General features: G+C 38.5%; 1 protein-coding gene across 1 annotated transcript; it reads right to left on the bottom strand.

The window, feature by feature from the left end:
• Positions 1-4,070: 4,070 nt before the first annotated feature.
• On the bottom strand, positions 4,071-23,417 carry ddc (dopa decarboxylase). The gene is made up of 14 exons (XM_071470408.1): positions 23,302-23,417; positions 20,909-21,117; positions 19,656-19,769; positions 19,405-19,524; positions 16,178-16,312; positions 15,088-15,231; positions 14,462-14,528; positions 13,913-14,007; positions 12,235-12,302; positions 11,372-11,448; positions 9,996-10,015; positions 9,787-9,885; positions 6,503-6,604; positions 4,071-5,819 (listed from the first exon to the last, which is right to left on the bottom strand). Exons 2-14 carry the CDS (start codon positions 21,107-21,109, stop codon positions 5,619-5,621), a joined length of 1,443 nt encoding a protein of 480 aa, XP_071326509.1. The 5' UTR covers positions 21,110-21,117; positions 23,302-23,417; the 3' UTR covers positions 4,071-5,618.
• Positions 23,418-24,172: the final 755 nt, after the last annotated feature.

The following is a 24,172-nucleotide window of genomic DNA, read 5'->3' as shown; positions in this document are numbered from 1 at the left end:
CAATGCCAGTACTTACACCTCATAGTGGTTGCTTCTTTGGAAATCTAGAAAGCTAAAGTCAAAAACTGTCTAAATACTTATGGACTGCACCAGCTGCACTGTAATCTTCAGTCTGACACAACCTACTCCTCATCATTATCTTATTCAATGTAGTTATTTTTGTTGTCGTGAAAATTAATCTTATTAAGTCATTGTTTCATTTTCACGACAACAAAAATAACTACATTGATTAAGGCTTGCGATCATTTTCCCAAAAAATATCTGAGAACACTGAGCTTGTGTCTTATGCAGCAAGCTCAGTATACATGAGAGACCATGAATCCCCCCGCCCATTCTTATGGCCTTGGATGTTACATGAGCTGTATCTTTAACCCAACTGACCACTAGCAGAGTGCATCTCTCCAGAAATGACTTCTAATTTAGTTTTATGAAAAAAAATAAAAATAAAAGATTAAGAAAAAATGGCTTGTTGTCCGTATATAGAACCTCATAAAGCCTTTTACCACAGAACCCTAAAATGTTTGTTACCGCCAACAATTTACCATTGCACTCTTATAACACCATGACAGTTTAAAAAAAAATCCAAAATTGATGCTGCAGGACTAGATTCTTCCTTCTTCCTTGGTGTGTTATGCTAGTAGCAGCTTTAGCAGCAGAGATGAGACATAGGCTACAGATCTCTGACTCACTTTTTTCTAACTCAGCATCCCCGGATTTTCAAACTTGTAGTCTTCAACCCCAACCAACAGGCTTTATACTTGATACATATTTCATATATTCAGAAGCACTCCCAAATACCTGCAGACTTTGAATTCTAAAGTTTGTGGAGTTCCCCTTTAAATCTGCAATGACTGTTTTTTTTGGCTACTCAGGTCTTTTAATGGCTTTAGTTCTGACACTGTTTTAATTAAGGTACCTAAGACTGGTGTTTGCGTGGTGAGCTTCTATCTTTCTTTCAACTTAAAATCTGACGCAAAGGTGAAAAGCTGGGGTCTCGTAATTAAAAAAAAATCAACAATCACATATAACATACAGCAGGTTGCCACTGTCTGAGGAACATAGCTGTAACAATAAGATGAGCTCATAAAACATGCATGCTAAAACAGAGAAAAGACTGAAATGTAATAAAGTTCAATACATAGGCTTCCTACAAAAAGTGACACTCTTCTTGTTCCAAAAAATAAAAAGTGTTGTGAAGTCATCATGTGTGCTGAGACTAAAGCATCTACCATGTTGATTTATTCGTAGATTTTCAAAAGACACCCTACTCAAGAGTCAACAGACTATATCTGCACAGGGCCAAGGCTACACCTGTGATATTTGACAGCAGTTGAGTTACACTGTCTGTATGCATTGAATGTACTTCTCAGCAGTTACACAACACTGAAAGTTTAGCTGCCTGAAGTTCCTTTGCTTGGCAAAGTCACAGTAATCTACTACAGACAGACAGTGGCATCCACACTCAACATACAAATGACTGTGTCTTTATATAGCACACAGCAGTATGTTTAACCCAAAGATATATTGGCCGTGTAAAGGGCAGGTCATGTTTTGGTGTATATTCGTTCGTGTCAGTATCACGAGCATATTTTGGGATGTCGGTCACCCAATAACAACTGTTGTGCTGTCAGTTGATGGGAGATGTGACAGCTTCTCTCCTGTTTAATAGCACCCTCTTTTGGGCAGATCAAGAAACTGCAGCTCTCAATTCATTTTCACCCCTGGAAACAGATTTGAGTGGCATTGGAATTTATGCTACATAAATATAAAACAGTACATTGAGGTAGAGCAACACTAAAGCCTTGGCCAAGATGCATGAAAAAGCCACATGTACAAATGCATTTCTACCAGTGTAAAATATTCCTGTTGTTTTACAATGTACTAGTATTGAGTGCCTTCCATTGCTTTGTATCAATCCACTCATCACAAAGGTTGGTAGATTTGTGGTTGGTAGACCTATAGTAATTTTTGCACTGAGACAAATCACTCAGAATAGTCAGTAATGATAATGGCATAAAAAAGCACCACATAACAACAAAGAGGTTTTCACTGAAGGAGTATGTGTGACAATATTTTCAGCCATCTCAGTCAACATAAGAAAACTGTGCTGACATCATCCAACTAGTTCTCCCTCCTCTTGTCCATTAAATCCACTAAATATGTCACGATTTGGAAAATTATTTTATATTACACATTATATTAATGCGCTGTTTGTATTAAATAATACTATCTTTGGAATTTGGACATACAATTTGGGAATAGATGATGTAATATTGTTTCAATAAGATTTTGAGGCATTTTTTCAGTGTCGTGGTTTTAGTGCCGACTACTGCAGTACTCCACATTTTATTTCCAATAATAAAAGTATAAATTCTTAATGATAAATAAAAGAATATATTAGGTTTCATTCAATAACCCAACTAAGCAGTGTGTCTCGTTAAAGCACATAATTTATTCATACAGGTTATACAGTTCAAGTACGCTATCACAGGTACTTGAACAAGGATTTCTGTAATAGCATTGTTATGTTCTGTGTCTCATCATCCTAGTTTACAATTTAGTCACAACTGACCCCTTCTCTTTGGCTTTTCCCTCAGCCAGTTGTAATATGATAGTAGACATTTTACAGATCGCACAAATTTCTAGATAGATGCTAGAATTTCTTAATTTAGCTTTTGAAGCAAGTGAGTGAGCAAGCCATTAATGTTGAACAGTAATCAGAGGCTAAGAATTAACTTCTAATACTGAATCCTCATCTGTATTTATAGAATGCTGGCCTTTGTCCTCAGGGATTAAGATGCTCAGAGGCGGCTGAGTGGCACAGCACATTGGTTTGTAGTGTCTGTGTATATGTGTGTGTGTGTGCGTGTGTGTGTGTGTGAGTGCTGTCATCTTTAATTGAGCACATCACAGTAGAGGGAGAGCAGAACTATATCAGATTGCATTTTTATGACTTTCTCAGTAATGTACACATCACATGTAACCACAGATTGCACCCAATAGTTTGACATGACTTTCACTGGACTAAAATGAAGGAACAAATACTTTTTACTGGTATTTTTGATGGTTTGATTTGAATGGAGTTTACACTACTGTGCTCCACTGGTACAAACTATGTCCAGTAAAAGTGAGTATGTGAGTAAAAGTTCTCACCTTCTCCTGTCTGCTCTGCTTTCATATATTACCTAACTGTTAACTAATACCCAGCCATATAAATTGAAACATATGCAACATTGTGGTAAAAACTACTAAAGTAAAGTACTAAAGTACTGTGTGACAAAGCCTTTTATAACTACTGTGGGTGAAACTTACTGACACAGTTTCTCCTCTGGGTTTACTGTAGCTGTGTGCCCAGTTTGTTCAGTACTGCAAACCTGTATGATGGACTCAACTCTGCTTGACTAGTTTTCATACATAGATTTTGAAGAGTCACTGCCACAGTCTGGTTAAGTTCCACAACTTTTAGTGTCTGTCAGTGTAAATAACTGTTTTACATTTTTATTGAAGTACTATTGTAGTTTCCAGGTCATTTCTTGCTTCTACTGCTGTTGTGAATTAACATAAATATGAACTGGTAGAGTTTTGTTTATATACTGTAAAAGAGCAAGTGACATCAACACAATTTTGTAAATCAACCAATTACAATTATCACACCGAGTCATACTACTTGGTTTCATAAGTTATCAGCTTTTTGTAGTCTACAGCTTAATGTCTTGTGAAGATAATGAAGTATATTGTTTTACTTACTCTCAATACTGACATATCATGTTAGTGTGACCTGCACTGTGTGTGTGGCCTGAAGGGTGGGCAACAACCAATATCAAAATATTTGGTACAGTCTAGAGGTCTGTCCCTGATGTATACCCATGTAAAAACCACTCAAATTGCCCAGCACTAATTATGATACAAAATTAATTTATAGTCATGTCTCATACTGTACATTCTGGGTTTGAGCCATTACTCAGTTGAGAGGCTGCAATGGTCGGGTCCAGATAGAACTATTTTAAGTGTAGTAGGGTTTGCTGTTAATTTAATTAGTGCAATACACTAAAGCCAGACACAATTAAATCTCATTGCAGATTACAGCAGACTTTATTGAAATAAACCCATACCATTGCATGCAGCACAGCCAAGCCCAAAAGAAATCATCTTGATCAGTAACAGCAGATTTGACACAATCAAGTGAATTAACAACAGGGTGTGGTGATGTCACAGAACAGATTTCCTTATCCCCTTGCAGACAAATGTGAGGAGACCAGCAAACTACAAATCATAGTGACAGGACATTTTGCAGGTCAGGACAACAGGCAGGACACTAGACTTGTTTTAATCACATTTGCTCATCATGAGAATCTGTCTTATATCTAGAGGTTTAAACTTAAACATACATGATCAGAGACTAATGTGGTGGGTGTGAACTATCCTAGAATTGTGGTACACACAATGTTCAAATGGAATGACCAATAGTGTGTAGTGAGAAAATATCGAATGAATGTATTTGCATAACTTACTTTCTTGGAAGGCTACTCATTTGATCATATATATACCATGTATTTAACATAGAAATATAATATGGTATAGTATAAGGTGATTATTTTAAATATCTGTCACAAATTCCCTGGGTAATTCTAATGACTGGGAACGAGCTCAGGAAAGAAAAAAAACAGTGGTCCCGTTAACCTCAAAAGTAGCATAACTTTGTTCTCATTCCACTGACTTACAGTGGAAGAGTGATTGTCTTGTGCAACAGTTTTGGAAAATACTGACTCACTGTGCATAAGACACAACATGGATTAATAAGAATTCAGTAAAAAAAATAGTATTAGATATATTAGATATGATAGGCCCTTGTCTGCCATTTAACACAACCACTTTTGCTAATGAGGCCATAAATAAATAATGCACTTTTATAAGGGGTTTCACATAATAACTAGGAGCAATGTTAGAGGTTTTTAACCTCATCTCTAAAGCCCCCATATGCAGTATCTAATCAAACTATTAATATGATGATTTAATCTTTCTCACATTTTTTACAACCAATTCATTTCTAATCATTTCTAATCCTTCATTTAAAACATAAAGAAGCTGTTTCTGTTTGAGCAACCACAGAATATTGCAGACACACACAGACTCAGCAATTCATTCACACACACAATGCGCAATACATTCATTGCAAAACTCAAAACCTTCACCCCACTTCAACCCAACCAAACCTTGACTTTACCCCAAACCAGATTTTACACACAGAACACACAGAAGCGGCAAAGATGCTAAAGACAAGTCTGCATGCCGATGAGTGCATTATGATGAAGACAATGTCATATAAAGCATGAGAGACAAAAGCTAAATCAATGGCAGGAGACGTTTCCTGTCACGCACATTTGGGTTTTTGTGGATGATTAATACGTTTGCAAAATCAAAAGAATCTCAAAATAGTGACCACTGCGTACAGGACTGGACAACATGGCTGCGGACACAAACACACTTGACTGCTAAGTGAGCTGCAAAATCATCGTTCATTCCCTTTGTGACATTTTACATCCACAACATAAAATTCAGAATTTTTCTCCTAGCTTTGGTCCCTATGTAGGCATCAGAGCCCCTCCCCTGCTTTTTGGTCAATGACTGGGCTCCTGCAGAAGCTCAAAGGTCAGCTGCGTGATGTGCCGCCATGCTTGTTGGATGTGACGTGACTCCGTAGAACGTGCGCAGACGGCAAAGCGCAGGACAAAGCGGCCAGAGAGCTGGCAAGGCACCAGATGGATCTCTCTGCTCTTGGTGATCTTCTTCAGCAAGTTCTGGTTCAGCTCATTGGAGCCCTGAGAGGAGGGAGCAAGGAAGAGAAAAAACTCAAGTTATTTAGATTTATAACAGCCTGGTGTTTTGTCTTTCCAACTAAACACTTGGGATACTGGGTTAACATTGCATCGTGTGTGTGTGTCATATGCATGTGTGTGTGTCTGTTTCTTTTGCTAGTGGCATCACATGGAGTTGCATTCTTTTTTTTGCAAAAAAATGACAATCAAGGCTTTCTATTTCCAGTCATTGTTTCCTTTGTTCTACAATGATCTGATTGTTATATAATCATACCATGTTAAAAGTCATGGTATGATTGTCTTTAGATTTTTAAAAAGCTAATATGTAAACCTCCTTTGTTGTTTCATCACTCTCTTTATTAGCCGTTTGTTATGTGGGTAATGTATGTACGACAGATGGGAAATTCACAATATAGAACTGATTCAATCATATTCAAGATTATTAGTATAATTGCAAAGACCTCAGCCTGTCTCTACCGGAGGAAAAAAACGTGGATCAATTTAATTCATTTCTACTGTGGACACTATATCTTATCTGTTAGATTTATCTGTACAGTACATATCTTCTGTGATCTGTCTAGAACTGGGTTCAACTGACTCAACTGGGTTAGGCAATTTGGTGAAGGATCGGACTGGATTTATCAGTGTCATTCACAAAAGTGGTTCTACATGTTGGATGCTGTTACCTTAAGCCTAAAGCAGACTAGCCCCATGATGACTTCAGCGCAGATCTCAAACCTCTTGTCTGCTCGTACCAGACTCTCAAACTCTTTGGCCAGGGCCACTTGCTGCAAACAGAGGATATAAATTATAAAGTGTTACAACTTGTATGTTACAGTATATACCACAGACATCCAGAGGTGGGGAAGGTTATATATATATTACAAGAGAGCATTACCTGTGAACAATGTCTACATCACACTCTTGCCTCGCCTTTATATCACTTCTGCAAGCAGCTCTACTACAGCCTGTAATTTCTATGAATTCCATTAGATGGAGGTGTTGTAACATTACATGGCGCAGCTCTTGCCATGCAGTTCAGTCTGCACCTCTCTACCAAGACCCAGAAGTGTAACCCCTACTATAGATTAAATGTTACCATGTAACCATGGCTAACCAAACACATTTTATTAAAAGAGCATGTTGAGGAATGGTAAACATCCTGGTAGAAGGCACTGCCTGGGAGGCTCAGGTCACAGTTAAATGTTAACTGTTAAATAGTCTGTATCAAAATCTGCCATTTGGAAATGTCATTGCAGTCCTTCAGAATAATTTTCAAACTGTGTGACAAATACCTGCTCTTACATCATAATTTATCCACTTGTGCTGAACGATCACACTGAGATGCTGGATACGTGGTGAAACTCTAATTGTGCATCGCCGCATCTAATCACAGTATGGATCAACTTCAAGACCACTTTCCTGCCAATGCCTCTCTAATGAAGCTTAAATTATCAACAACTGGTTGACCACATCCTGGCCTCTGCATTCCCACCCAATAATTCACCATCACCCAGAGGTGTTCATGAGCTAATATGCTATTATAACCCAATTGTCTGTCTTGGCACTTCCTCAGTGCTATGTGATTAAGAAGGACTCACATTGTACATATAGTACAGATACTTGACCTCATCCAAGAGGCTTCTTCAACTGTGATTGACTGGCTGGTGGGGAGTCCCAGCTATTTAACCTCTATGGGGGTGTTATCAAGACCACTGATGATCCTGGCTATTATAATGACAGTCATTAGAGTAATCTGCGTCACCTGAGGCCAAGTGCAAATGACAATTGTCTGACTGTCAGTCAGAGCTGAAGAGGCCTATCTACAATAGTGGCGTGCCATCAGGACAAGCAAAGCAAGCAGCGCTGACCAGTTAAAGCGGAAAATAGATATCAATTAGAAAAATACCTAAGTTAAAGTGATATCGCTTACAAGGATCTACTATTACCTGTTTGCATTCAGCTTGTATTGTACTTGTACTGACTAATAGCCATTTCATCTTTTATTTCAGTCATTTTCATGGGCGTGTCTGTGTCTTGGCATTAGACAATTGCTTCAACAGTGTCTTACTCCTAACTTCTAGTCTTCTCTGTCCTGGTGCACTTCAATTATAAGATAATCTGATATGTGTACACTTTTTCCCTTTTCTGTAAATCAAGGTGTAAGATATTTTTCCTCTATACTTCACATTTTATATGTTTACTATCATTCCAAAGGAATAATCCTAATACTTCTTCAGCCAGGAAGGAGTGCAGAAAGATGAAGATGTCCATCAGAGAGCAGCAAGATGCAGGAGAGAGACTTTCAGCACAGGAAAGACAGGCAGCACAAAATAATCATGAGACAGGACAGGCCCTGAATTTAGGATAGTTTTGCTACAGCTAATGTCACAAAAAGGTACGTTTTAGTCTGGTACATTTTTCCCGTTGTTGAAAAATCACCACACATCATTGATCTACCACCATATCCAGTTGCCCTTGAGTCAACCCTTTTTGGATTACCATGGCCTGGATGAATGAGAATCTTCACAGACAACTTAAAAACTGTTATATCTAATCTAGAAGATGGATGCACAGTCGAGTAGTGTCATGGTTTATAGCTGGAGGGATCAATGCTGCTTCTGCCGCTTCATTTAAAATGTAAACGCAAAACAGGCTCATTTGATTGACTGTGCAGACTGGAGGGAGTAAGAGGATGATGATGGGGGCAGACAGGCATGCAGGGGTGAAGCAACAAGAAGAAAAGGAAATGGGAAAAGGGATTGGCATGGGTGGGAGAGGAGGAGAAAATGTCACCATAATAAGAAAAAACAGACCAGACATGTATGACTGACAGGATACTCTGATGGAGGGACACGAGGACGGAGGCCACTGAAGAGACTTTAGTGTTAAGGAGGATTAGGAGGGGTGAGGTGTGGGAGTGAGGGAGGGGATGGCATTTACTATAAAGACCAGGCATATCTAATTGTCAGATGTGTTGTCCTTTTTTAGGAGTGATTGGTATGAATGACACAGACAGGAAGGCCAGGGAGACAGTGAATGGATATAGGGAAATTGAGAAACTCTCTCACTACTGCTCATGACTGACATTTTAGTCATTTATAATAAAGCACAAGTGAATCAGGATTCAGATTAAATTAATAACACTCCAGGATTACCACACTGATATTGCTAATACCACATAACAACACATGTTATGGTATATATTTTTTTACTTCTACTACATTACTATGACTTTTAGCACAAAATAAAACACCATACTACTATATGCCTGTGAATATTCTCATTTGTCCAGGTCATAGTATCTCCCAAGGCTTCATCAGTTCATGCTCGAGCATGAACTGATGAAGCCTCTTGGATGAGAGGTGAAATGTTTTCCTTGAACAAATAACCAAGTCCAGTTGCTTTCGATTTAAAATTCCTTTGACATACTACTATATACATTTAACTTTGTCTTCTAATGCTTCATTAAAACCATTACATACAGACAAACTAAATTCAATAACATTAAGCACCAGTTAGAGAAAAAAATAAGTACTGCTGTAAAAGTCATGAACCAATTCTACCTATAAATTATAATTAGGTTACACTTACAGAACACTGCATATGCCTGTTGGTCTTTGGATCTGTAGGACTGTGTGTTAATTATAGTCAGATATTATAATGGAGTTTTGTATGTTTTCAGTGAAGGTGATTTCTACAGAAAAAAAATGGGTCATGTCTAAGAATTAAAATACAATCTTGAATTAAAATCTAAATATAAAGTGTCATTGTGACAACTTTTAAAGCCATACCTGGAAAGTACCAGAAATATATTTCTAAATTGATGTAATCAAATCAATTATCTTACTGAACTGAACTTTAACCAGGAATGCCACCATCTGTAAGTGTGTAATGCCTCAGGATGCCCTTCCTATGCACAGGCAAAGATGCACTGCATTTGTGGATGTTCAGTGTGGTGGTTGCCTACCTTGCGCACATGAGCCTGCAGGCCATTGAGCCCATACATGCGGAAGACAAACCACATCTTTAGTGAGCGAAATCTTCTTCCCAGTGGAATCTGCCAATGCTGCAGGACAGATGAGGTGGAGAACATGATAGTCATTACAGCTACAAGGTCTGCATAAAAACTGATTTCTTACATATTGTAGAAATTAAATGACTAATGATTAATCTTACCCTATAATCCGTGACCAGGCCTGTTGAAAGAAAAACAGACACAATCAGACAATAAAGTCTATTACATGTTAATAGTCATATTAATAATGTGCATTGTGAATACAACTTTTTCACACTATTTCAGGGTCAGTGTGCTTCATTCTGTGTGACTTTATATGTGCCTGAAATGAAGCCAAATGTCTTTATAACCAGTAACAGTGTGCTCCATCATTAGATCCAATAAAATATGGTCTCATACAGAACAAAAACAGGAACACATTTTCCTGAAAGTAGAACAACAGACTGATACAGATTATGACTTTCAGCGCCTGAAAATCATTCACTTCAGAAGTATTACTATTGTAAGGCTGTTGTGTATTGACTTGTGTTCCATTGTCCAGGTGTTGCAGTCGTGTATCCACCTCCTGTATCTCACTGATCACAGCACTGTCAGCCCACACAGACCACTGGATACAGATAGCTCATCTCTACAGAATGGAGGCCCATGTTAGCTGGCGCTAATAACCACTAATTAGATTGAAGGGTTCAGACTGAGTGAGAGAAGGCTTTTGTAAGGTGCCTCACTGTGGTGGGAGGTAGCTGTTTGTCTTTCTCTCTGTCTGCTTGTCTGTGAGATAAATTATAGAGCAGATCTGAGCCCATCTGCAGGCAACGAGCATGCACACCCCTACACACAGCAGCAGCAGACACATATGCACAGGCACTGAATCATATTAAGGCACATTTTTATTTGCCTTAAAGTCTTTAGTTTGAATTTTAATTTTGATCCAAGGTGTTCGTAGTCTTACTGAGTCTGTTTCAAAACACAAACACACACACACACACACACACACACACACTTCTAAGACAGGACAGTGTGGGATACCACTGGGGTGTATTAATTAAATTAGGTCACAAATACTTTAAATCAGCTTAACTTCAGGTAGGATAGGATTATGAAATTATTAAGATGGCTCACAGAAGCCAACACTTACACATGCACACGCACACACACACACACACACACACACTGACGCAGTCCATAAAACAGCAGAGCCAAGACCTAACACTCAAACATCCCTTTAAAGAAGTTAGAACCAGACAAAATGTCTTCATGTAGGTCCACGCAAATAAATTGTGGATGCACCACACACACCTGTCTTGTTGTCACACGCTTATCTTTTTGTCTGTGCTTATCTGGATTAGGCTGCACTGCATTTGAGGACACTGGTGCAATGCTTCAGCAGTTACTGTCGAATCCTGTGCACTTTCCTCACAATGTGAACAGCGAACAAGGTCACAACTGTTCATTGCTGTCATGTTATGCAGTGGAGCTCAGGTTCATCCAGGCTGATGATTAATGATTCAAATAATATAGCTTAGTGAAATGACTCTACCTGACTCCTGGTTTTCATGTTTCAGGTAGAGTGGTTCCATCTTGAAGGCTCCAATAATGTCTGTTCTCTGCTTCACCCTGTTTTCAGGCGTTGACAAGCAGAGAAAAATCTTTAAATACCAAATATTAATGGACCATTTAATCCTAGATTTCCCTTTGGAAAGTGGTCTTGGACTTTTGGTCACCACTGTAGTATATACTGGTTTAGTTTTACATATATTTGACAAGTATGTCATAACTTACCATCACCAACATTACAGAGTATTCTGTAGTATAACATAGTGTGCGTTCATTAATCATAAACTGTGATACAGTAAAAATGTCTCTTTGGATAAGGCAGCTTAATGGTTCATGTGATAAAACATGAAGATATCTCTATTGCAACTGGTTTTATACCAGTAGTGGCAGACTGAGCCAGAGATGAGGGAAAAAGGTTTTAAAAACCTCTTCCCTTCGCATGTTGGGGTTTGAAACACCTCTGTTTCCATCTTGTGCAGTCTTGTTTTGTTTACTGCTGACAGAAGGGGCAGATGGAAGGCGTAGCTCTATTTTTGCTGTGCAAATGCAAGCGGTGTTGATGGCTATCAGTTCTATAATTGCCACCCATTATAACCGCCCACTGTTACTTTTTACTTAGGTAAATTGGGATATATCGGATGAACGATGAAAATAGAGAAGATGCTAAAAATAGTGTTGATAGTTCTTTTGTTTAACAGGTCTTTCCTCACCCACAGTTTATTTTCATTCTCTGTATCCACACAAATATTGCTCCTTGTATTAGTATTGCTGGAATTGGTGAACACATGTCAGAAGTGTAACTTTAAAGGTGTGACTCCCATATCGGACATGTGTTAGACAACTCACCACATTGCAGAGCAGTCAAAGTTGACTAAAAGCCATTTGTGTGGGTTGAAGTTGAATGAGTCTGCAAACTATAAAGGAAACAAAAAATAAGGGGTGATGAAGATACACTGTTGAAAATCTCACCAGAACGCTTGGTGATACAAATATTAACACAAAACAATCAGTACTGTATCATAGTAAGAGTGGCTTTTACTCATACTGAAGTCTGTGCACTTTTGGGTTTTTTTTTTTTTTTTAAGGTGCCCATAGGAAAATGAAATCATTATAATAATTTTAACAAATATAATTATAATAATTTGTCATAACAGTTCTTATATTTTTCATTTAACATGAGCACAATTTGAAAAATTTGTTTTGGCAAAAACACAGAATGTTACATATCTTTATTTACCATTACCGACAAAGAGACAACCTTTTCATCCACAGCTTTATCTAGACTGAAGCAGGCACATTTTATTTGAAATGCAAAAGAGGAACATGGAGCCAACAGCTCACAGAGTGCATGGGAAATAACCCTTTCCTGGCAGGGCTTATTCAGAGAGACAAACCCTTCCTAATCGGTTCTCATCTTTTTGTTGGCTATCTTTTGTAATATCCTTTTTCTCTATGTCCATAAATGCAATAACACAGCATAGAGAGACAATGTGAGACAGACTCCTGACAGTTGCCATGCTGACTGATTAAAAGGGGGCTGGTTGCCTGCTCGCCCATCACTCATATCCTAGCAACCAACCCTCCAGCAAGGCTGCACTCTCGCCCAAAAAGACTGGGCTCCTTTTTCATTGATCTCGTAATCGTTTAAAGTTATGTACAATAACTACTGTACAGTTTATGAATTCTGATAACTATGACTGCATATGGCTTAAAGAAGTGTGCGAACTGGACATTTATCCTCCACTTCCTTAAAGACCCCGATCTTACATTGTCATTACATATGAAATAGAAGAAAATGTAAAATTACAAGATTATTGGAAGAAAACTTACTGTACATATTCAGTAGCAAATTTCAGAGCCAGTAGGAGAAAAAATTAAACAACAGTTGGTCCGTCTACAGTCAAGTCTGTTTTCTCTGTCTCCCCACCAACATTGTCTGAAATTGTGTGTCTAATAAACAGCGATATATAAAGGTCTAACGCTGCCTCAGGAAATTACTCTGTCCTTATCTCTGCGTCTCTGCACAGCGTGGGGAGCACCAGCTGCCTCGGCAGCCTCAAAAGGCAGATTGATGCTCCTGCATCGCTTGCCGATTGTTTGGCCTATTACTCACTCTTGCATGCTTCCTCCTTGACATTAACGTTATGCCATTTTCAAAGAGAAATAAAGCAGCTGGATATAATCAGTACATGGTCAGTGTTTCCTGTCATAGATGTTAGGAGAGATATTTCAGAAGCAACTGAACACAAATAGGTCGTCTTGTCATTCTGCACCATCTGTATCTATGCAGGTGGATGCTCACCTTTAGTTTCTGTCCACACTTAAACCACATTAAACCAATTCTACATATAACGGGACGATCACAGTTAAAAATCCTACCAAGTCTATTTTCTCATGGGAATTCTTGGAACAACTTGATCGTTGAACTTTTGCCAAGAAGCTAAAACATTGTTACCAAAACCTAGTTATTTGTTTTAGTGTTCATGTATTATATCAACATGAATGCCTACATGCATTTACATACCTCAATGCCATTCAACAAAGGCCTAAATTCAGGGCAGATAAATGCACTCCCAGCATATGCTGCATCAATGTGCATCCACATATTTTCCTTGTTACCTAGAACAGACAAGAAAGGGAGAGAGGTTGGAAACATATGTTAAAGAAGTGCTTTTGTCAGTCTAGATTTAACAACCAGGGGTTTGAAACCTAAAGTGCATGACATATCCTTTGCTGGGTATTATTGTATAATTGCGGATAATTAAAAATGAATGCTGAAAGTTTGTAAAAGTATTTTTTCCATCAACCTGGTTGGGGGTATTAGATTAGAATAACACCCTGGTTCTACATAAATCAAAGCTGGTCACAATGTCACAAAAATGCTTGTAAAGCTAATAAAGAATATATATATGTGTGTGTGTGTGTGTGTGTGTGTGTGTGTGTGTGTGTGTGTGTGTGTGTGTGTGTGTGTGTGTGTGTGTTTAAAAGCTGATAAAGTAAATAGGGTTTTACAGTCATCTTCCTGTTGTGAACAAATAAAATCAACTTTGTGCTGCTGCAGTGGTTAACTCACATATAGGCCCCAGCTCGGTGATGTGATCAAACGCACACGATGGAGTGGTGCCAAGAGTGGCACAAAACTGAAACACATACACATAACACAAATCATTAAGACCCCAAAGTGCTTTGTTACCTGTGGCAGCTTCTATTTTCACAGCCACAACAAGGAAAGAAAATGACATATAAATTCACAGAGAGTGCAGCTACTGTAACACCCTGCTTTTATTCAAGTACTGACATCAGTTTCTAGTCAAACATAGATCCAGCCTGTTTGGACATGCACAGATGATTCAGAGCAGCTGGACTATGGCAGCCCCCTGAACATTATGCACAAATAGAGATCTGTGGGTCCAGATGAGACAGGGATTATTGTCCTTAACAAGATAGACATAGATTAGGTTCAACAGAAATAATGTTATCCTTCAGCAGAGGCCTCAGGGTGTGCAAAGAAGCATCACAGGCAAAAGGTAGGCTATCCTTGTGACTTTCAGCTCAGTGGGCGGTTGTGCAACTGGTTGTATGGGTAGCAAGAGTAATCCAATGATAGATGTGTATAATTCAATGAAAAAAAAGATGTTGAGGTGTGTGTTAGCTGTGTGATAGCTTGGAGAGATGGATGATGAGTGTGGCTTCTCTTACATAGAAAGGGATGAGTCCAGCTGCTTTGTCCTCTTCCACCATCTTCTTAAGCATATCCCCTCGGACAGCGTAGTCGTTGTCTGTAGGAACCTTCCTCATCATCACTCCTCCAATCAGAGCAGCGCGCTCCACTGAGGAATGAGCCTTAGGAGATAAGGGATGCAACATTTGTAAGAAGTGAGAAAATAAGTGAGTCTCTCCTGCTTTTGGTGAGAAGATAAACCCGTCTTGACACCACAGTCATGGATTCCAAATTATTTCATGAGAAATGGTAAATTATTTGTTAGACAAAGAACGAGCATGCGATGGTGTTCATGTCAAACCTCACAAATCTAAATGCTATTAGACAATGAGCGGTGTTAAGTTAAAACCTACATGCATCAATTTACACCATAAGTATTAAAATAAATTTTAAATGGGAGCATTCAGTGAAGTGAAACAGTATTCAATGTGAGGACTTCCTGTCAACTAGCAAAAGCCACATTTTTGTTAAAAAAGAAAAAGAGTTAGATGAACATATTTTAGACATGTACTTTCCAACAGAGCAGTGTTCTTCAGTAGAAAAGAACTATCTGGTCTCCCCTGCAAAGGTCTTTGTGGCCCTCAGGCGATTCCCTAACCCAATCACAAAGTCAGCCTGGTATTAAACCTGATCAGAGCAAGCTACTGCCTGACTGACCCTGTGTCTCACTCAATCACTGAACCACTCTTTCACTATTGCTGAGATAACCTTTAATGATCTGAGTTCACATGGACTGTTCTTAAGTGAGACCATTCACAAAAGTCAACACATTTGCAGAAACTTTGCAAATTAACAATTATTATTTGTTCAGTACAGATGGAAGTTCAAGTGAACATCAAGTTTGTTGGCAAGTAAGCAGTGTAAAAAAAAAGGAAAAAAAAAAAAGAAAAGAAAAAACTCTGTGGTCGATCAAAGTCTTCTTAAAATATAATCCACTCATATCTGATAATCGTGACGATTCAGACTGATGTGTAAAGTCAGAAATTTGGCTTAAATGAATAGAATCAGAGAGTTCTAGCTTAGCCACAAACCAGACACAAGAAAGACTTGAAATGGTTTTGTTTCTACCTGCTCAGAGGTGTATGCCACCAGTTTGGAGAAGATTTCAGCCTCTAATTTTTCGGGGTTGGAGGCCTGAACCCATCGAACTGCTTTACAACGGGCAGCAAGCAAGGACATCAGTGTCGCCTCACTGGCAGTGCCCTGTTGGAGAAAGAGAAGAAACCGTTTCAGCTACAACCAGCTACAACTTGTTGGCTAATGTAGCTGGGGCAGCTGTGTGGTATAATATTAAGGGCTGATGTACTATGTCTACAATAATAATTACTATGCTCATCCCAATAATGATTGCAATATGAAGAATAATGTCACAATATATGTAAGCCTTATGTGTGTCACCAGTTATAAGATATGCATGTGTGTAAAACGTAAGTAAATATATCTTTTTTTTTAATGCATTACAAGAAAGTCAGAACATAATGGTGTATTCCTGGATAAAACCATGGTTTTTAAAAAATTCAGTAAAAGGGAATCAGAATATAATGGTGTCCACTGGGAGTGACCTTGACTAAAAGAAAAAGACATGCATGGGCATAGTGAGGCATGTCACTGTGCCCTGAGTAAGGCCAGTTTCTGTATGACTGGGAATATGGATGGGCCAGTTTCTGAATGACTGGGAATATGGATGGGCCAGTTTCATAGATAAGGGTGTAATGATGTAATATGGTAGGAGGAGTGGAAGATGATACAGCAATTTTTGGGTTATAAAAGATGGTATCATATATTGTGTTTTCAGAACAACTTTTTGTCAGCCTCGGGCTTTGTTGTCGACAATAAAACTCTGCACTCCTCCCAGTGATTTTTGAAGACTTAGAAGATACTTTTGAACAACTGAGAAGAATCAAAACTTAGACTCTGGTCCATGATTGGGGCATCATATCTCAGCTACAGTTCAGTATGATATGACACTTTAATCGGTCAAAGCATACTCATGATTCAGAGGATGCATGTCCTATTCTTGACTATTTAGACACCAATTCTGGTGGGTGAGGTTTAGTTTGATGTTTCCAGAGGAGCCTCTTTCCACCTTTAAGACCTAGATCACAATGTCCATTGAGTGGTGGATTACACAGTCAAAGGGTTGTTGATGTTTCAGCAATAGGATAACCCTTGGCAAACATCTGTTGGTTGTTGAATTAGAAGCTATTTATATTCAAATAGCAGCTAGTGGTAACGACTATTGTGGTAATAGCAAACAAACTATCAATCGTCACCAGGATTGTTTGTGGACTTACCACAGCTACTATAAACAGAATATGATGTTAACATACACCCACGCACAAACTTCCTAGAGGATCCTGGTAATAATTTGTATGCTAACATGCATTAAAACATACTCAAATATTGTGTGAGATACTACTGTATGATCTTCACTGATAGTGTAAACATGATTGGAAAATAATCTATTAACTTTGCTGTTTCTGCTTTCTACACACACACACTACACATTTTGTGCTGTTGGATATTCCCTTTGATTTAAACGCTGTGACACCTCCACATCATCATTAGAGAGGAAAATGACTGTATGTAGAAACTGTGTGGTGAGTCATCATCCAGCCAGCCTGATACAGAGAGAATTGTTTGAGGCTACATAATGAAGTGAAGCGTGACTTCTGAGGTATCAGAGGGCATTACCACAAGAAAGTCAATGAAATGTTCAAATCATTCAATCAATAAGCACAAATCCGACACCAAACAAGCAGGATAATGTGCAAATTGTGAGGCAGAGTAAAATTAAGCCCAAACTTTAAGAGGTCAGGGATCTACAGAGATGGCTCAATCAATCAACCTACCCATCAAATCACTGCGATTATCAGGGTGCAAAACTCTAAGGAACTGAACCAAAACCAGCAGTACTTCCTGTCCTGTCCTGTCCTGTCCTTAAGACTAGCCTCTTTTCAACCACCCTCCTGCCCTCCAGTAATTGTGAAATCTTATCTCTTCTTTTTCAAATGAAACTGAGCCAAAATTTCACCATATCGCCTTCCCAGCCAAGAAGAGAAACAGTACAACTGATCTTAACAATGGGAAGCCTTGTTCTGATGCAAAAGGTGATGCATGCATTTAAAGAAAAACTGCAAGTTTGTGTCTTCGAACAACTTTATGCAGAGGGAACCATAGAGTGATAATGCACTATTATTTTTTCTATGATGATTTAGTCAATTAGACTCTGTCATCCTTTGTCGTTTGTAATTTATTTAAATCACAGGCAAAGTGTGTTCCTCTGCCACCAAACTCTAATGACTCACACGGAGGTATAAAAAAAAAGAAAATCTAAGGTCATCAGAGGGTCTTTTTGAAACCATCCCATTTCCTCTTTGTGTTGGTATAAGCTTTATAATAATAGGCTGGCAATGTGCTGTCACAACACTCATTAGCCCTGCTGCAGTGACAAGAGCCCTATTCGTTGCCATAGTGAGCTGGTAAGCTGCACTTAAAAAGGAGAGTGGCAAGACAGAAACAAAAAACATGATGAACCAGATGAGCTTGGGTACACAAACACACACACACACACACACACACACACACACACATAAACACACCCTCACACTCAGGTGGTCACAATAGAAGAGGCATGAAATGATCTGTCATCAGAGTGCACTCTCATGCTCACCATCCCAATGAACACACACACACACATATAACTAACAACCTCTGATACGGCCACTGATGTTGCAGTCAATGGAACACCAAACTAATGCTTAGCCTTTTGCCACACAAAACAATCCCAGCACCATCACTGTCATCTCTGTCTGCCTGTGGATGACATATTAAAAGGCAATTTCCTGTCAATTTTCAGTTGGTGTGAAGCAGTGAGAGAAAGAGGTGACAAATCAATAGTACACAAATTGCTGATGAATATGGGTTCAGGGGCATTGAGTTGTGAGTGCGAATAAACACCTTTGTTTTTCTGCAAGTCAGACTGGCAAGTACATTAGAGAAGGTATAAAATACTTATAGGAATGTAATATGTCATGGTTGCAATGAGACTGTTTCAGTCTAAAGACCCCTGTACAGAAACACCTGTATTTTGTTTTATTGTACTTCTATAACTATGTATCTGTATCATATTTTTATTTTCCTTTTTTATTATCACGAACAAGTGATACAAGTAAATTAGCGTTTCACAGCAAACAGTAAAAAGAGCGCATCTGGTGCTTGTGTATAATTGTATGTAGAAATTCCAATGCTATTTTTACGTCCATGTTAACCAACCTAAACTAAACTAAACTTACTTGGATGACACCTCCTCCATGACCGTGAGTCCCAGCTATAAACGATTCAGGCAGATGCAGCATCTTCCCAAGCCAATCTAACATCACCGTCTCCAGCTCTGTGCAGGCTGGGCTGGCAGCCTGAAACACGCACGATACAAGAGACAAACAAAAAGTGTTCTGTGTTTGCATTTACTGTAGATATGAACTAAAGATACAGACAGTCTTTCAATACAGAATCAGATGCAGAGACACAGCAAAGTGTTTGTTACCCAGGAGAATCCAATACAGCCAATGGCTCCACACAGCATGTCAGCCAGCATGGCAGGGTAAGAGGAAGCAGCTGGAAAGTAGGCAAAGAAGTATGGGCTGTGCCAGTGGGTGACCTGGACGTGCAGACAAAACATGCAAACATGTATTTAATTTGAAATCAAGACCAACTTTAATTCTTTATTGGGACAAGTGGTTACCTAAAGGTTTAATATATTAATGAAACAAATATGGTGTTTTCACTGACTGTCCCTTATGAACAAATTAATAAGTGAAATAAACTGTTGCAGTTTTTGGTTGCGATGGAAATCTGTATACGCAATACAGCTGCTGAATTCCCACTGCACTACAGGTAAGTAGTCTTACCTGTTGACTTCCTCCAGTGCAAGTCAACAGGTAAGACTACTGTGTGCTCCCACTAATAGAGGTGGTGGACAGTTTTGTTGGCATGCTGCAGTTGAGAAAGCAACGACACTTGCGTGATTTTAAAGGACCAGTTTGATGCAACCCATGTAGCACTGGGTAGAAATCCATGGTATGCTGATAGACAAACACCTGGCTCCAACTTCCATTTAGTTTGGACTACAGGAGAAAACCAATGCAAATAGAGGAAGATCATCCCAATTCTTACATTACCTTTAAACCAAGGACCCTCTTGCTGAGGTCAACAGCAGTTCTAGCCAATGAACCACAATTTTGCCCAAAACACTTCTTCTTTCTAATAGTTGCTCTATTACTTATTACCCTATTGTTTTAAAAGCAGCAGATATAAAAGCAGTAGAATAATGTATATTATTCAGTGTTGAGAGAAAGTATCTACTAATGACTTGGTTTGCATGAATAGAGTTTGCAGCATGAAAGTCCCAACTAAAGGCTTAGCAAAGCATAATTTTGTTGTAAAAATATTATTATTATTATTATATGTTACATAATTATATATTACTATAAAAATATTAATAATGATGATGAAAGTGAGCTGTCACTGCATATCATAGTTGAAAAGCTTTTGAGTCATGGCATTTGAAAATGTTTTGCTTTATTAGTAAAATTGCAATATTGCTAAAGTGAGCTGAGCATATGGACTGAAGTCCCTACTGGTAGTGTCATTAGTGATGTCTGTTTTGCTTGACTGTGTTGCTGTAATCAGATTACTCAATAAATTACTATTTAATCTATTTTATCTAAAATACTAATTCGAATGACATCGTCAGAAGAATCTTTGCATCAATAGCATTGCATACATTGAGAAGCTCACCCCTGGCATTATGACCCTCTCCACATCTTTTATAATATCTTCATAATTCTCAGGCTCCAGTGGGGCCTCAGTGGGGATCAAGGAACGAAGGTACCCTGGTTCCAAATCTGGGTAGACTGGTCGCTGTTCTATGTTCTCCAGGTAGTCAGCCACATAGTCGACCATCTCCCTTCCTCTGCGTCGAAACTCTGCAGCATCCATGGTGGCAACTGGGATACAGCACAGAAACACATCATTTTATAAGCACATAAGTTGTCGATAGTTCAACCAGTTGGACTGATGATTTCCTTAAGAGTGCAATAGTCAAACAGGGCATTAATTAAGATGAACATGCACACATTCACACACACACACACACTTTTCAGGATTGACCTTTGATCACACAGGTAGGAAATAGTTAATTATTGCACAGTTAATCAGGTTTATGGTGTCAAGTACATTTCACCTTGGATGAACTGATGTTATAGAAATATAAGATCAACATGTACACTGAAATGGTGTCCTCTAACAACCTGAAGAAAACTGTTTCTGTTGAAACACTTTTGTCAAAGTTGCATAAACACTCAGAACTGTTAAAACACACTTTCATATTGATAAGACATGACACAGATCATTGCACATACTTATCTGGTTACATTTACAAATATTTAGTCTGATTACGCCCTCACAAAAGTATATTCTTGTAAAGGCTTCTCTCACATTCCCAGAGTTCAGGATGTAGAGCTATTTGCTGTGTCATACAGTGAGTTATTGTTTGGCAGTTTTAATGACTAATGGTGGACATCTGGAGACATCTTTATGCTGGGGTAGCCAAAATCTCATAGATGAAGAGAAAAACATAAACTTTATAGGAATTAAACATAAAAAGATTACTGCCCAAATAAGGCAAGGATGAGTGAAAAGGGTAAGAACATGCAACAATGACCGGGCTTAAGGGACCTTCACATATTTAGGTTTAGACTATAGTTTAGCCTTATTTGGGTAAGGTACAGAAGAGTGTTGCAACCATGTGATATCTAGGAATACATAGTATACACCCTGTAGGATCAGACATCCTCAGAAATTAGTGTGTCACTATTCAGATTCACATGCTGGCTTTTGTACTGCTCATCATTTTCCTCATGTTGCCAAGCTTAAAAGAAATACTTCTCCCTGAGCCATCTAAATCTGAACTCCTGGCAATCATCTTTTCCTCCAGCTCGCAAGATTTCAACCACAGTTGTCACATCTTGATAGGGAAATGGTGTGATTTGTGCCATTTCGGAATTTTAACTATACCTTTTCTATATTTAAAAAAATATATATATATGTAAATATATATATGTTATAAAAACTACATTATAGACTTAAATTGTTGCTGGATGACTTTAGCACAAAATGTCCATGAAGTTTGTGAAAATCTTTAGAATGGTTTGAGAGCCAAACAACCTGGGATATAGGGCTAAAAAACATTTATTTTCTTTTCTTTTCTTTTTCTTTTTATTTATTCTTTTTATTAACTTTAAGAATATTTGTGGAAAAAAATGTTGTTTAAATTCCATGAATAACAACATTTTTCACTCAGTTGAACAGAAGAACAAAAAAAAAAAACACCTAAACCTGGGTTTCTATTGTCCAAGCTGTTTATTTTGATATTTAATCTATTGACAGTGGAGACATCATCATTTATTCTCATTCCACCATCAGGACACAATGGTGGGTTACATCTTGATCTGGTCATGATTTACAGCATTCCCTACTGTAGAGTGGTGAGGATGTTAACAATGAACACTGACTAATCAGTAGCCTAATTTATTGCACTACCATTACATGGTGTAGAACACAGACACGCACACAACCTAAAACATGCTGCTTGACACAGTTTGCATGAGCTTGTATGTATGTATGTATGTATGTATGGCCCACTGATACCTCTTACAGCTTAGTTTCCTTTCACTTTATACATTGACGTGAAAAGAAAAGCTCGGGAGCAAAAATCCATTCCATGCCTACAAGTTTGTAGTCTATTAGTAGACGGTTGTTATCTAGTCATTCTCTCATAAATGTGTCAAAGGTCAGCCTCATAAACCTAAAACAGAGCCCCAACATTTCTTTGATATCTACAATAAACCGTTTCTATGACATGCATTAAAGAATAATCTGCTGCGGTTCTTTCATTCATTCTCATACAAATCACTCTCACACTACTACTACAAATGACACAACAGTGAACATTGCCCCGTGCTCTTGCACTACTGGCTTATCATTCAACAAGTGTTTCACCCTGCATGTTTCTTTCTATTCTTGAGAGGCAGAGCACTTATCCTTCTTCTAATCACAAATAGGATTAGACATGTTGTATGTGTGTGTGTGTGTGTGTGTGTGTGTGTGTGTGTGTCTGTCTATATACTTACATTTTCAGGTGAGAGCTTCAGCTGTTTGGATGGTCGATCCTCTCTGCTTCTTTTGTGTCCACAAACAGACGGACAGACTGTCAGGCACGTGGTGAGTATGCTTGTGTGTGTAAGCAGGACAGGAGACATTTGCTCCTTTTATCTTGCCACTAACCACCCCCACCTCAGCAGCCGCAACCAGGCCAGCCAATGGGAACAGGGCTTCTCTGCCAACGCAAGAAAGATGGATTTATACGTTTCTGTAGCGTGTTGTGTGTGTGTGTGTGTGTGTGTGCATGTGTGCATGAGCGCGTGTTTACGTGTGTGTGCAAGTAGATACGGAACACCCCAAAAACAAACAAAAAAATAAAGATGTCTTGCACGTCTTATACTTTTTCATCAACAATTAGCAGTAATAGTAGGAGTTGGAGGATGAGTTTTAGTATTATTACTACCTTTATTACTTTACCTATTAATCTGTGAAACAAGGCTCATTTATTGAGGTTAGAAGGTTACATGCAGGAATCCTAACATCATTAGCGGAGTGTATAGTTTTTCAATTAATTAAGGGGTATTTGCACTTGTACTGGAGCGGACAACAGGTGGAGTGGACAATAGTTGCACAAATAAAAGATGAAGAGAGCAAATGAAGAGAAGCCACCCTTACTATGGTGCCCATGTTCATAATGTGTGTATCCTGTGCAACATATTACATTTAATTATAGCATCAATAATCTTGAGGTTTCATGGAGTGCTGTTCCTTAGGTCAGTTTAGCGTGGTTCAGCTGTTGCCTTAATTTTTTTTTTTTTTTTTTGTGAAAAAAATGGCCTTGTTTCCATTGGTAGTTTAAATTTAAGTGGGCGAAACCATCAGACATGACTTTTCCAGGTC

Source organism: Trachinotus anak, unplaced genomic scaffold (genome assembly GCF_046630095.1).
Source record: "Trachinotus anak isolate AG129_WGS33_773 ecotype Australia unplaced genomic scaffold, CSIRO_AGI_Tana_v1 ptg000032l, whole genome shotgun sequence".
Taxonomy (NCBI): Eukaryota; Metazoa; Chordata; class Actinopteri; order Carangiformes; family Carangidae; genus Trachinotus; species Trachinotus anak.
The sequence above is the reverse complement of the archived record's forward strand: the minus strand, read 5'-3'. Positions and strand labels throughout refer to the sequence as shown.

What these genes read in the sequence shown, in the direction of transcription:
- ddc (XM_071470408.1), bottom strand. Translation starts at nt 21,109, where the DNA reads ATGGATGCTGCAGAGTTTCGACGCAGAGGAAGGGAGATGGTCGACTAT. An exon ending in TGGCATACACCTCTGAGCAG is followed by an intron (nt 15,232 to 16,177) that starts GTAGAAACAAAA and finishes TTATCTCCTAAG; the next exon opens with GCTCATTCCTCAGTGGAGCG. An exon ending in TTTGACTGCTCTGCAATGTG is followed by an intron (nt 11,449 to 12,234) that starts GTGAGTTGTCTA and finishes GCCTGAAAACAG; the next exon opens with GGTGAAGCAGAGAACAGACA.